General features: G+C 41.3%; 1 protein-coding gene across 1 annotated transcript; it reads left to right on the forward strand.

The window, feature by feature from the left end:
* Nucleotides 1-5,530: 5,530 nt before the first annotated feature.
* Nucleotides 5,531-14,068, forward strand: VMA21 (VMA21, vacuolar ATPase assembly factor). The gene is made up of 3 exons (XM_011385756.2): nucleotides 5,531-5,720; nucleotides 9,633-9,742; nucleotides 10,319-14,068. Exons 1-3 carry the CDS (start codon nucleotides 5,668-5,670, stop codon nucleotides 10,459-10,461), a joined length of 306 nt encoding a protein of 101 aa, XP_011384058.1. The 5' UTR covers nucleotides 5,531-5,667; the 3' UTR covers nucleotides 10,462-14,068.
* Nucleotides 14,069-15,066: the final 998 nt, after the last annotated feature.

Genomic DNA, 15,066 nt, shown 5'->3' on the forward strand with positions numbered 1-15,066 from the left:
ACCAAATGTAATGGCTTGTGTCCACTTAGCTATATGAAATTTGTTTTTGCAATCCCTTCAGCGGGGTGCCTGTGATGCATAGTGCATTCCGATTTCATGCCTATTCAATGATAAAATGGTTTTCTTTTTCTTCTACCTTTGTGGAGAGGTTTCCTGGGCTAGCAGATTTCGTTTTTTAATTGTGTTTCCCCAGCAATATACACAAACTCACAGATGCACAGTCACACACACTGGAACACATATTACTCACTCAGTCCCTCCAGGAGGACAGTCAGTCTCTTCTTCCCAGGACAAATGCAGGAGGAGCAGCCTGGGACCTTCAGCTAAGAAGGCCAAAGCCCCACACGGCTGGGCCCCAGCGCTCTCTTGGTCTTTTATTGTCTTTTCTATGGTGCCCAAACCACCACACCCTCTGCGTCTTGCTTCTACTGCGTTTCATTTACTCACTGCTGCTGCGTTTTTCCTTTCTGAGGTGTTTCTAACTTTTTCATTCCAATCATGAAAAAAGAAATGAAAACAAGAACAGGCAAAAACAAAAACAAAAGCCAAGCCAAAACAAAACTTAATGCTCATTTGCTCTGCAATGCTGCTAGAACTTTAGTTTTTCCCTTGGATTTCTCTGGCTCACTCACTCATTTATCAACTATTTATTAATTTTATTCATCGAATACTGGTAGTGCGGCTTCTGCTGGGTGTGCCAGCCTCAGCGGGATGGGAGCACTTGAAGACCCACATTTGGCCCGCGAGCCCCAGCTTGGAGGCGTGGGGCCCAGGTCTGAACCCCTAACCACGCGTGGCGGTGGGTGGGCGGAGCTTCCCGCCCCCAGGCCCCGCCCCCTGCAGGCGGGAAATACTTGCTGCTACCACTCTGTGGCAGATGAGCCTTCTGACCAATCCGAGCCCCCGGAGCTGGAGGACCGCGTGTAAACCCGACTCTTCAGTCTTGGATGCTTTGTTTCCGAACCTCACAGTCTGCGCGAGCCCTGGTCTCACTTTCTGGGCGCTGGCACTCGCTTCTTCATTCAACCAACCGATCGCGAGCGCCTCCTTTGAACCGGGCCCTTGTAGGGCACAACGTGTGTATATCTTGGGGGTGTGACCCTGTCACATTAGTCCTCAAGGTTTCCTTGTCCAGTATCCCTTCCCCAGTAGCACAGCCTGCGGTGGCAAGCCCATCTGGTAAGTACTTGGGCCAGGATCCTTCATCTTGGCATTGGCAACTGGGACCTTGCTGCCCTTCTTGGGCCAGGGTTCCTCTTACAGTAACAAACCCCGTGATGTGCCAGGGGATGCAAGACCCTAAACTGACCCTGCACCATGCTGGACAGGTGGCGGGGCCTGTTTCACTGCTCTCCGGCACGTACTTTTGCTTTGCCGGAAGAGCACAGACTCTACTTAATGCATTACAGGTCTCAACTCCAAGGCTCCAGATCTTGTGGGGCCAGGTGGCTGAGAATAATCATCAGCCATGGACCCCAAGCATTCCCTGACTCCATTAGCAAATCTCTTCACTAGCTCTATGATCTCCGGCAGATAGATCGGGGAAAGGCAGCATGATGAAAATTTTAGCGAAATAATTGAGAGTCAGGAGATAAGGGGCACTGTAAGGTCTTCACCTAACTTCAAAATTTTCCTTAGTCTCCGGTTTTCTACCTGTGAAATGGTGATGGTATATAAATTGTAGGGATTGTGAATAGGCACTGTAAAAAGAAGGATGGAACACATGATTTTGAGCAATAGTGGTGGCCAGAGGCCAGTGAAGATAATGGAAAGAGCCAGGCAGGATTCAAGGAAAAATTTTCATCCTTGAGTAAAACTTGCATTTCATTGCCCAAGGGATCCTGACAGAGGTTTTTACTAAAATAACTTCCAGCCAAAACTCTTTAGTTTTTTTTTTTTTTTTCTAGAAGTGGAACTAAGATTTTTCACCAGGGGGCATATTTTACCAATTTGTATTTTTAGAAAAATAAAGACATATCGCTTCACATTATAAAGAAGCCAGAGTTTCTGTTTCTCTCTTTTTTTTAAGCATGAGTTTTGTTAATCGTTTGGTGGAGCTTATTTCTATTTTCCTCATAGATTAATTTTTAATACACCAGGCTGTGTGAGCATCGGCTTCAGAAAGTACCAGTTGGTGTTTCAAGCATGGCCGTTCCCTTTTAAGCCCACTGCTAGCCACCCAAGGGGGGACTGCCAGGGCATGGGGTGTCATGGTTTTGGGAGTCAGTAAAGCAAATTTGAGTTGTTGCCAAACTCGACTTTGAGTGTATACTTTCTATGTCATTGGGTTTATAACACTGAGATCCATAACCTGTAGAAAACACTAGACTGAGAATTAGGAACTCTAAATTTTCTAATCCTATCACTGATCCAGTGAATTTGGAACAAGTCACTTCCTATCCTTAGCTTTTCATTTTCTCAACTAAAATGAAAGGGCCAGACTGGGGCTCTTTCCATCTGAGAATCATTTTCCAGTTCTCAAAGGAATAAGGGAGGAACTACTGAACGGTTGCCTGACGTGCCATTTCATTCCCATGGCAACGGCTCTGTTTGGGCTCAACTGGCCTCTAGTTCATTATCAGCTGCTGTAGGTAGGAGGTTTCAGGACTTTGCTGAGCGGCTAGAGTGCTGGCTAATTTCTTTCTTTCTCTTACAGCTTCTGAATTTATTCTAAAAGTTCGATCTCCACCTCGGTGAGCTCACAGTAAATGTGGGTAGAGTATAGAAGTCAGCAAGAAAAAGATATGAGTGTTTTAGTTTATAAAAAAAAAACACACACACATTAATATATCAATGAGATTATCCAGGCATTTTGTCCCATGTCAAATCTTATTTATGAATGGTTCTTGTCTAAGTTATCATGAAACTTGCCACAAAGGACTGCTAATGTGATAGTCTGAAAGTGTTGGTCTGGGAAGTAAGGGATGAGCTAAGCCCCTCTAGGTAAATTCGTGACTTCTGACAAGTCCCTTCCCTCTCTAAGACAGTTTCCTCATCTGTACAAGGAGAACTTTAGACTACTGTTATGGGCTGAATTGCGCCTCTCCCCAAATTCTTATGTTGAACTCCTAAGTCTAGTACCTCAGAATGTGACCTTATTTGTAAATAGCGTAGTTGTGGGTATAATTAGTTAAGATGAGGGTATCCTGATCTAATATGACTGGCATCTTATAAAAAGGAGAAATTTGGACACAGGGAGAATGCCATAGGAAGAGAAATGCAGAGCTCTGGGGGATGCTTCTAAAAATCAAGGTTCATCAAGGATTGCCAGCAAACCACCAGAAGCTAGGTCAGGGATCCCCAACCCCCAGGACACGGACTGGTACCAGTCCATGGCCTGTTAGGAACTGGGCCTCACAGCAGGAGGTGACTGGCGGACGGGCAAGCAAAGCTTCATCTGTATCTGCAGCCGCTCCCCAGCACTAGCATCTCCGCCTCAGCTCCACCTCAGATCATCAGGCATTAGATTCTCATAGGAGCACTGGTCCCTGTTGCCAAAAAGGTTGGGGACCGCTGAGCTAGATGGTTCTCCTTCACCATCCTCAGAAGGAACCAATTCTGCTAACACTTTGATCTCAGCCTTCCAGCCTCCAGAACTATAATACATTTTTGTTGTTTAAGCCACTCAATTTATGGTAGTTTGTTAAGGCAGCCCTAGCAAGCTAATAAACTACATCAGTAGTTCCCAATCTTTTCTCTACCAAGAACCCTTTTGCTCTTTGCCCATCTGTGGACCCAATTCATTTATTTCACAAATATTTAGTGAGTGCCTACTATATATCATGTCCTTTTTCTAGGCCTTAGATATTCACAGAATCACAAAGCAAAGATCTCTCCTCTTCTGTTTCTTCTATGTTTTAAAAGATTTAGTCAACCAAGTATACGATGGTTTATTTCGGGTTAGTAATAATATGTGTATTTTCTTATTCAAAAACCAGAATTACCTCATCAATGTGATATAATTAGTGCCAAAAATCAAAGAAAGGCAGTGTTTTAAGTAGCTGGTGATCCCTTATAGCAAGTAAATACATCCAGTTTATTATATTTTTTAAAATATTGAAAATTGTTCTCAGAACCACCATTACTACATCTACGGATCCCTAGGGGTTCAAGGACCTCATTATAGGGTGATCAGCTAGCACAGGGGTCGGCAAACATTTCCTGTCAAGTTCCAGACAGTAAATATTTTAGGCTTTGTGGACCAGTCTCTGTCACAACTACTCAAGGACGTCACCATTTTAGTTTGAAAGCAGCATAGACAATACAAATAAGCATGGCTGAGTTCCCATAAAATTTTATTTATGGACACTGAAATCTGAATTTCATATAGTTTTCACGTGAGTCAATATATTCTTTTTATTTTTAAAAACCCTTTAAAAATGGAAAAAAAACATTAACTCATGGGCTCTAGAGAAACAGGTGGTAGGCAGGCTGGCTCTATGTATTTGGCGGACAGGCCACTTTGCCCACCCCAGAGCTACAGTCTAATTCTGCCCTAGTTCTGGCATTCATTAAATGGTTCTTATCCCCCGCTAAGGGTCTACATGAGGCCCAGAGAGGGATTATTAAGTTTTAACTCAAACCCAGGCTTCCTGCTGCCCAGTCCACGGCCCTCAACACCACTCTAAGCTGCTGGTTTATTCATGATTTCACATGTAGGCTTTGTGTCCATTGGTGCAGAAAATAGATGTGTGGTCAGTGGCCCTTTCCAGGAGTTGACCATGTAAGGGCTGTCCTTTTATAAGCAGCCAGTGGCAACCTAATTTTGTCAAGCCTGATCCTAGGCTTACGCACCCTTTTCGTTTATATCTCTCGGGTTGTGCAGGCCAGGGAGGCCCATCTGTCCCTTACTATTTGAGTCCCTGTTGCCTCATTGGCGCTTTCTGAGCAGCTGCAAAATATGTTTTTAACTTTAAGTGGAAGTTGGGGTCACCGTCGTCAGGCCTGGAAACAGTCACTCTTAGCAAGGGCTCTTTCAGCCCTGACATTCTCTAGCTTTACCAGGCTCCGGTGAGTGTTAAACTAACTACTCCTAGCTTCCCACGGCTGGACTTTCACTGCGGGCAATAATTAATGAAACATTTGCTCAAGGGCTGGAGAATAATGTGCACTGCTTTTTTCTGTTGTTGTTGTCGTAGGAAACTGCTTGGTTGCCTAGCACCACATTCATCTGCCTGCTCGTCTTTCCTCCTGGCTCAGCTGCTCCGGTCGCCTCGCAACCGCAGCTCGGAGACAGGGGCTGGGACAGAAGGTACTCGCTTTCACTCAGGGGGCGGCGGCAACAGCGCCAACCGTTCCGGAGAACCATGCTGCGAGGCAAATCCCGGCTCAACGTGGAATGGCTGGGCTACTCGCCGGGACTGCTCCTCGAGTGCAGGGAGCCCCCGACATGGCGCACGCCGCGGAGCCCGGGACGGTAAGTCACGTGGGCGCTCGCGCTCGCGCCCGCGTTCACCGCAGTCAACATCACCGCGGCGCGCCGCGCCGCGCATGCGCCTGCCGCAGCTAGCGTCACCGCCGTGCGCCGCGCCTGCGCACTGCGTCTCACAGCTCGGCGCTCGCTAGCATTTCCGGTCTAGGCCGTCTGGACCGGTACTCCGTTAAACCAAGCGAGTGTGTTCACCGAGCCCAGCCCGCCTCCCAGTACCTGCTGCGGGCGGCGACGCCATGGAGCGCCTTGATAAAGCGGCGCTGAACGCGCTGCAGCCGCCCGACGTCAGGTAGTCCCGAGCGGGGTCCGGGCGCGGCCGGGGCCTGAACCGCGCGATGCGGGCCTGTCCAGGCCTGAAGCGAGGCATGAGGGAACTCTGGCTTGTGGTGGGCGTGAGGTCTAGACCTGCGGGATGGGAGAGCGGGGAAGTATGTTGGGGCCGGTGGGCCTACAGCTCATGCTCCCGCCCTAGCACTTCCTCTCGCTGTCATCTATATTGGGGTTGTCTGCAGTCTCTCTGCTAGGGGGTGAGCTCCCTGACGACAGGAACCCGGCTTTCTCCATCTCCGTGGAGTCTACGGGGCCTGCGTCGTCGGGGCTTAATTAGTGTTTGCTGTATGAATGAATGGATGAGTGAATGAATGAATGAATGAATGGAAGGGAATAGGGGCTGGCCCTGCTGTGAGACTGCTTCCCTGGGGTTGTCAGTGGGATAGGGGCTGAAGGAATCTGAGAGAGCAGCTGACTCTGGCTGACTAGCCTAGCTATGGATACCTCGGTAGGCAAGAAGTTGGGAAAGGATTTAGCTACTACTGTTCAGAGAGGTCCCACTGTGTGCCAAGTTCAGCTTAGTTGCTTTATTATTACAGACGTTATCAGAATTAAGAAAGCGCTTAGTTTCCTGATTTTAAGGAAGATGAAGTTGACTCAGGATAAGTGACTTGTCTAATACCACACGGATCATACGATTAGTAAGTGTGGAGCTGTCATTTGACCAAGCCTACTGACTCCAAATCCGGTGATCTTTGGAGCTTGTGCTCTTCCCTCTCTCACAGTGTCATTGTAGATGTTTCGGATGTTTTGTTTGTTTTTTTACCGTTTACCAGTGATGATTCCAACAGGTATTTTCATTAAGTACACTTACAATACAGTCTAGCCCTCCTGGACTGATTTTCGTGTTTCCTAATGGAATTTGCAGTGAAATCTTCACAGAGTGCAAGTAGTCTTGCTTGCCACAAAGGGGGAACTTGGTAAGCTCTATCTGCTTTGTGTTTGCTGCAGAAGTTTATATGATGTGGGTAAATTCTAAGTGGTTCTAAGAGTGGGGCACAATAAGGTTCATCCTGAATTATTTCTTTTGTGTGAGGCCAACTTTCATTCTGGGTTTCCCCATTCTTTATTTCTAACAAATCTCAGTAACATCCGTTCAGAGACACACAGGAGAAATCAATTGAATGCCATCAGTTGCTTTGTTTTAGAATAAATCACTGGTTGTACCCAGGCTGGCTTGTGCCAACAGCACTGCCAGCCTCAGTGGGCTGTGGCTGGAGACCAAGGAGAAATGCCCTATAAACATTAGAGGAAATTTGCTAGTTTTCAAAAGTTTTTGTGCTTAACTTTATACGTAGTCCCATATTTATGAGGTCATAGCCCAGAATAAAAGTCAAATTTTTGGAGCTTAAGGTAAAGACAAGTGAGAAGGGGTTGAAGATAAGCTACAAATTGTTAAGATATGTCCTATGTAGAGTGTGTAGGGCTAGAAATTAACATGCAGAAAATATTATGTTTGGGTGGTGGGATTGGAAGTGATTTTGTTTGCTTTAAAACATTTTTATGGTATATCTTCTTTAATAATAAACTTTTCTCAAAGCCAGGCCAGATAATATATATTCAAGAGAGGTAATCTAAAGAACAAGAGAACCAGTTAATTACCCTTTCTCTAGATTCTCAAGCTTTGTTTATCAGGTCAAATCTAAACTTCACACCCCTAAAACTCATACTTTAACTCACCACAGAAACACCCCAAAAGTTAAGGGGTTTTGTGGGGGGGGCAGCAGGGGTCTGCAACAGTGGCCAAATGCTGACTTTTTGTATTTTTTATGGAGCTACTGCAGGCACTCATATTCTTCATTAAGATTACACAATATATTTCTCTAAAAAATTACTACTAGGAACAGTTTAAGGGAACTTGTGTATATTAAATGAGAATGTACAGCTCAGTGATCACGAAAGTGTTAAATGCTAACATGTAAAATGTTAAAAAGATGATCTATTGAAGTAAGGAAAGAAAATATTAGAACTTCTGCATAAATTTATTTTTAACCTCATCTTTTTTAGTATCTATTTTTGCATATCGTTTATATTTTAAAGAAGGTATGTGTATAGATAATCGATTTAAAAATATCAAAATACCAGTGTGGGGACATGTGCGCAAACTTTTACTTAGTGATGGATTGCAGTCAAAAAAGTTTGTAGATAATTGATATAAACTTGAGATGTTCCCTTCCTTTTGAGGCTGCCAGAAACCTCCCAGCTAATTGTGTACACAGTTAGAAGAAGTCCTGTCTGGGTTTTCTAAGGGTACAGAGGGATGTGCAGGACTGTAGGAAGCAAGCTGTCACATGAAGTGCTGTAATAACAGGTATGAACAAAGTGTGATTGGGTCCCAGAGCAGTGACTTCTTCTGGGGTGTAATCAGGAAAGGTGCTTCGAGGAGAGGCTACTTGGGGGAACCTTGAAGGCTGGGCTGTCTCTTTTTTAAAGATACAGATAAAAACCAGCACCTCTAGCTAAGGATGACCAGAAAGAGAATTAAGTTCACGTGTGGACTATGAGCATAAAATTAGCAGTAGGTGAAGGTAGTCTGAGGATGGTTAGATTTAAGGGGGAAAGGACCATAAACAGAAGATTAAAGCTATAGGGTTCGGCCTTTATAATGTACCAGGTGATGTGTATGAGGTATGTACACGTTCAGAGTTGCGGGAAGCTGACTACCACTTCACTTTCGGGAACATTGCTCATTGGTAACAACGCATAGGACAAATACTGATATTAAAAAGTCAGTAAAAGATCATTAAGGAACGTTTTGAAAATGGGAAAGTTTTATACACATGTTTTTTTATATAATCGGAATAGTATATATACGTCAGGGTTTGGCAAAGGTTTTCTGTAAAGGGCCAGGTAGTAGTAGGTTTTGCAGGCCATGTAGTCTACTACTCAGCTCTGCCACTGTAGCTCCAAAGCAGTCTTAGATGATATATAAACAAAGGGGTGTGGTTGTGTTCCAGTTCAGCTTTATTTACGGAAATAGGCTGTGGGTTCTCAGGCCTTAATGTACAGACTCGTGACATGCATAATGCATTGTAATTTGCCTTGTTCATTTATCACATGAATATTTTCTGAAAAATCATCAATTTTTTTTAATGTCTCCATGTATTGCTATACATCGTTCGTGAAATTGTTTTTCCGTTATTGGATATTTTTATGTTACCCAGTTTTGTTTATGCTCTTATATTAATATTTATATTGTTAATGTTTTAAGTAGCAGTTCATCAAACTTATTTTCCTTTAAGAATATAATTTTAGAAGTTTGGTTACATTCTTCAGAGTAGTTTTATTGTATTCTGGAACGAAAGTTTTTCCATTGGAATATTTCCTTGATTTTAAAATTGTGGACAAATAGAGTTCAGAAAATGTTTTGACATCAAACTTTCAATGCATCCATATTACATGAAGGCTATCTAAATTGTACTACAGCTATTTAATTAAAAGAAATTTCCTTCAGCTGCATCCAGATTGTTCTAGGCTGTTTTTTCTTTGGATATTCTCACCTTGTTTGTACTGTGCTCAGCTAGCTGTTAGTTTTCTGTGTGTCTTCTTCGTCACTTCCATTGTAAATTCTGTAATTACTGTATACATTTGCATAGCACTTTGGAGATTGCAGACAGCTTCCACACGTTGCCACTTCCTTTCACACTGAATCTGAATGACAGTCTCTTGGGGATGGGCCTGCAGCGAAGTGTCTTAAGATCTTCCACTTTCGAGTCCTTGACTCTGTGCTTCTTCCTCTGGCCTCTGCTTCCAGGGCTGGGGCGGGGTTCCCAGAGTCTTTGCTGTGGGTGTTCCTAATGTTTAGGGATATAAGAACAGTTCAGAGTGGCTGTGCAGGTTCTGATTTTTCTCTTTGTTTACTTTATTCCAGAAATGAAAGTTCTTTAGCATCTACCCTGAAGACGCTCCTGTTCTTCACAGCTTTAATGATCACTGTACCTATTGGGTTATATTTCACCACTAAGTCTTATGTTTTTGAAGGTAATCCTAAACCATATTTACTATTTTTATAGACATATTACTATATTTAAGTTTCTCTGCTTTTATGACCTTTATATCTGTAAACTGGATATTCTTAAGTTTGCTTCTTCTGTTTTGCTTTTCAAATATCACGTTGCTCATAATGAGTCTTCATGAAATAAACTTTTCATCACTCAGTTATTTCAGCTAGACATCATATTCATTTATGGTTTTCTGTGAAATAGCTTGCACATGCTTTCTTTTAATAGCCCTTTGAGAGCAAGAGTTGACTGCCACGGGTGGAAGAATTTGGAGGAATGTACCTTTGGTGGCAGACATTGGAAGGAAGAGAAAATAAAGCTCCCTTTTTTTTATGTCAAAGTCCTTAGATGAAGTGATAATTACGGTTCTCCTTCAAAATAATAGTCTTCATGTATAGAAGGTATTCAGATCTTTAAGTGAATACTTGTTTTAACACCACCCAAAGTGTTGCTTTTTAATTGCCTGACTAAATGTATAGCTAATAAAATTAGTATGCTTTGTTTTTGTACTTTGATAAATTTAGGAATAAAATGGAAACTTTCTTTCTCTTGATAGGCGCCTTTGGGATGTCCAATAGGGACAGCTATTTTTATGCTGCTATTGTTGCGGTGGTTGCCGTCCATGTGGTGCTGGCCCTTTTCGTCTATGTGGCCTGGAATGAAGGCTCACGGCAGTGGCGTGAAGGCAAACAGGATTAAAGCGCACATCCCCTTTTGATAGCATTAAATTGATTTTTTAAATGGTAAATGTGTCTGGGATACTGACGATTTCCCTAAAGTTATAAGAATATGTTAAAATGGATTTTAAGAGTCACGTTGACTAATGTAAATTTTGATCTTTCTAAATACAGTGGTTTGCATCAATTATAACTGTATGAGCCTCTCATTTGCAACAGAATTTGGAAAAATGAAATTGGTTACAAATAAGTATGTTGAATTAATTACACATTATTCTGGGAAGAATTTGATTATTTTACAACAGAAAATGTTTTATAGCACTTTGTCTTTTGGTTGGTTTTTGAGTTCTACTTTTCTGGATATTTTAAGATGTACAGAGCCAAGCAAATCTAAACTTTATTTTTCTCTGGAATACTTCCCCTAAACTATCATCAAAGTGCCAGGTCATTGGATTTTAGGTTGTAAATTCCTATGGAAAATCGCTTAAATGTAGGTAATAGAATTAATCTGAATGTCACTGAAAATTTCAAAGAAAGTGTAATCCCTAGTCAATAGGAATCTTGCATTACATTATTTCAGAGGGAATCTAGGGTGAATTCCATTTTACATCAACTGGTTTATTGAAGGATCTCAATAGCAAAGCAGAGCTAGTTGCTTGGACACTGGTCTGCTTCCCTAAAGACCCCTCGCAGGCCTGCCTGTGCTTGCAGATCAATTCTTTAATAATCTGCTTTGCTCTGTTGTTCAGCAATGAAGTTACACTTTAATTCCCAGGTTTGTGTAAATTCCTTTTAAATTTGTTTTTCCTACTGTTTTTTATAATGTATATGATAGGAATTTACATGTAAATGGTCGTTTTTTGCATACTTAGGGAGTGTAAACCATCCTGAAAATAGATTGTTTTTATCACCCAGGAAGAATTCTTGGGATTTTTAGTCTATTTAATCAGAGCCCTTATATATAGTTAGATAATCCTTGAGGTCCTTGCTGATAGAAAAAGACCCTATGATTTTACTTTAGTATCTTTAGTCTGTGTTATTTCTAGCCACTTGGTACTACTTGTGTGCAATTTAAAAAACACACCCAGAAAAGTACATACTAAAACAAGAAGAAAATTTAAATTTCCTGTAATTTTGCGACCTGGAGATACCCACTATTTTGATTTACATCCCATAGGCATTTCTTAATGCTGGTTCCATACGCACTGAAAGTTTGGGTCAAGTTCAAATTCTGCCAACTTTACCTGACAGCTGTTTGCATTTTTTTCACATGAGTGATCAGCGGCCATTTTCTCAAACAAACAAACAAACAAATGCACACACACACACATTCTACCTGTATTCTTAAAAGTAGATAATCTCTGTTCAAGTTTCCTGTTATTGCTAATTCGTAATACAGTGGCCCTTGTTGTTTTTGCCATTTACCAACTTGTTTGTTCACCTCTATTTTTAATGTTGTGGAACTGGGTTCGTATAGTTAAATGTTGTCTACAGTTTAAGTGTCTGTAAGCAGTTAATCTAAATGTAAAGTGTTTTCTTCAAAAAGACTACATTTTCATATAAAATTGTACAAATTTATTATAAAATTATAGAAAAGCCCGGTTTGAGTCTGGGGTGCTGTGTGGTGGATTTCCAGACAGTCCCCTCTTTAGATGCCTTGTACTTGGAATTGTGCACGTAACTTCCTTTTCTGCAATGCCAAAGTTTTTGTACTTTGGGGATGTTACACTGTTTGTAAAATGGTACTGTCCAATGTTGGATTATTTTGTTTGACTTCAGATGTTCGCTGAGTAGATAATGATATGGATATTTTTTGCAAATACTTAACCAGGGATTCATGCAAAAGCAGTCGTAATTTCCTCTTGGAAAAAATACCAAATGATTAAAATTTAGAATCGGATGCTAGAATTGATATTGAGGATTATTACAGTATAGGCTTGTTTTCAAACCAGTTAATTTTTTCCTGGAGTTTTAACTGTTAGCTTGTTAGTTTGCTGCTGTTGAAATAACATATGGTATTTGACATCTTATTTTTTAAGATGTCTCACTAGTTTCCTGTTGCACAGTGTACATACTTCATGATGTTTAGAAAGAAAAGCTACAATTGAGCCCTTATACATGTTTTAAGGTAGGAATATGTTCATTATTGTTTGAAAACTGATTGTAAGAAGAACCTCAGTTAGGAAGTAACTTGAAATGTCAGTACAAGCTACTGATTTAACCCCATTTACTGTAACACGTTACTTTCCTCACCTCACCTCCCATTTTGCCCCCCGGAATATAATCTTTTTCCCCATTGTGCTGAAAACTGAGAAGTCTGCTGTAGAATGCATCTAATGTCATTAGCTCTTCAAGTGGATACCATTTTACATGTAGCAGCAAAGTTCCATTTTGAGTTGTTACTGAAGAAATTTAAACCTTTTATTTAAAAAAATGCGCTCCATGGAAATCTAACTGAAATACGTGGTAATAATTAGACTGCTTTCATCATAAAAATCTCATCAGCTTTGCCAAAAGAAGCAACCGATTGACTTATTTGGTGTCTATTTTCCATTTTCACATAAATTTCATATATACATCTAGAATACTCAAGGAGACCAGTGAAAGCAAATAAGGTGTGCCCAAGGAAAGATGAAAGCTGTAAGTACATGAAACAAAGAATTAAAATTCTGTCTGAGCTGGATCTGGTGTGTATTTCTTGTTGCCAGACAGGTTCATGTTTACACAGAAGTGTAAATAAAGTCCACAACTTGTTGCGAGGCCTCTTTTATAAATGATTATGGCACTGACTTTGTCACTTGTCTTAGGTCAGCAGCAGATTTCTCTGCTGTCAGTCGCTCTGCATCCTCCACCAGAGTAGTATAACTATTAATTCAGACTCGATTCTTGTATTTCAGATAAATTTTGCAAAAGGTAGGCTGAAACAGCACATTAATAACTTGAGAGTTTTCTTTCCTTTTTGTAAGGGTAAAGGGTCACCTGACTCAATTATTTTCAGAGACTTTGGGAATCTATTACATGAAATCTGAACAGCTTAATCCCTTATACTATTTATTAAAATAGTCTGGAATCCCTCAATTTATCATCACTCCTGGCCATGCTCTTCTCGCTTGTTTCATTGCTATGTGTAATTGAAAGTAATCTCTGCGTTCCTTTTAAGATGTTTTACAAGTCATATTTGTCAGTTACACAGACTAGTCTTCCTTTTTCTCAAGTTCAGTGAAATCTCACTGAACAGTGATAATAGCAATAGCTAACAACATCTGCACAGCACCTTACAGTTTGCAAAGAACGTTCACATATTCGCATTTGAGTTTTGCATAGTGAACCTGTTATGAGATGTCTCCTGACATCAATGCTTAAACGTGTTAGAATCTTTAAATCACTAGTCATTGAATATGCTGTAGTTTTGAATAGTGCCCAGACTGGGGCAGGCTTTAGATGCGCTGTGTTGAAAGCTGTGTGTAAAATGGGGGGCTTGAGTTCTTTAGCCAGTTGATTCAGATTCGCTTTTGTTAAGTGATGCTTTTTTAGCCGTCATCTGGATGGATTTTGTATTCGTTATATTCTAGCCTGTAATTTGTATAAATTTACCATCTGTTGTCATTAAAAAATTGTTCATAATGCCACTTCGATGTGTCCTGATTCAATTAATAGTAATTTTATTAAACTATTTTTTTTTGCATTTGTTTGCCTCTTTGTATCATATAGAATACGTACAGAGCTGTCAAGGGGAAGCTTTTATGCACTAAATGCAGACCAGATATGCTCAAAGTGGTGGATGGCTGTGTGACGCGCTAACACAGGAAGGGCCAGTTAAACCCCACCTGCGATAGGCCCATCAGAATTTGTGTGGCAGTGGGGAAAAATAAGCAGCTCTTTGCTCTGTGGCTTTTTAAAATTTTCATTTTGGGGTGAATGGGCTTCAAATACTGCTAAAATATTGAGAAGTACTCGTGGCTAGTTAACCGTGGGGATAGTCAATTCCTGGTCTTGTCTAGTATGCCACCCCTCATGTCTGTGCCCTTTGTTCTCTGTCCTCTAGCCACCTGTTGATTGTATTCTAGCTTCTTTCTGCATTTCCGAGAGCTCCAGCTAGTTGTTACTAATCCTGTTCACTTCTAAAAAAGATTTGAGACATCTACGTATCTAAGTATACACATTATTACACACACACACACATACACACACACACACACACACACACACAGTTTATATACAATTTGGAGGCTGGAAGTCTTGAGATCCAAATGTTGGCAGTGTTGGTTTCTTCTGAGGTCTTTGACTTGTAGATGGCTGTCTTCTCACTGTGTCCTCACATGGTTGTACACCTGTGTGTGTCTGTGTGTCCCAATCTCTTAATGAGGATCCCGATCATACTGGATTAGAGCTAACCGTAATGAACTCACTTTAATTTGATCACTTCTGTGTAAACCCTGTCTCCAAGTACAGTCACATTCTGAGGTACTGAAAGTTGGGACTCTAGCATGAATTTTTGGGGGGACACATTTCAGCCTATGACAGTTATGCTATATAGTGTTGTATAGGCAGAATACTGAACCCTAAAGATGTTCACATCTGACCCCCTGGGACCTGAGAATATGTTACCTGACCTGGCAAAGGGGAA

This window comes from Pteropus vampyrus, unplaced genomic scaffold (genome assembly GCF_000151845.1).
Source record: "Pteropus vampyrus isolate Shadow unplaced genomic scaffold, Pvam_2.0 Scaffold776, whole genome shotgun sequence".
Classification (NCBI taxonomy): Eukaryota; Metazoa; Chordata; class Mammalia; order Chiroptera; family Pteropodidae; genus Pteropus; species Pteropus vampyrus.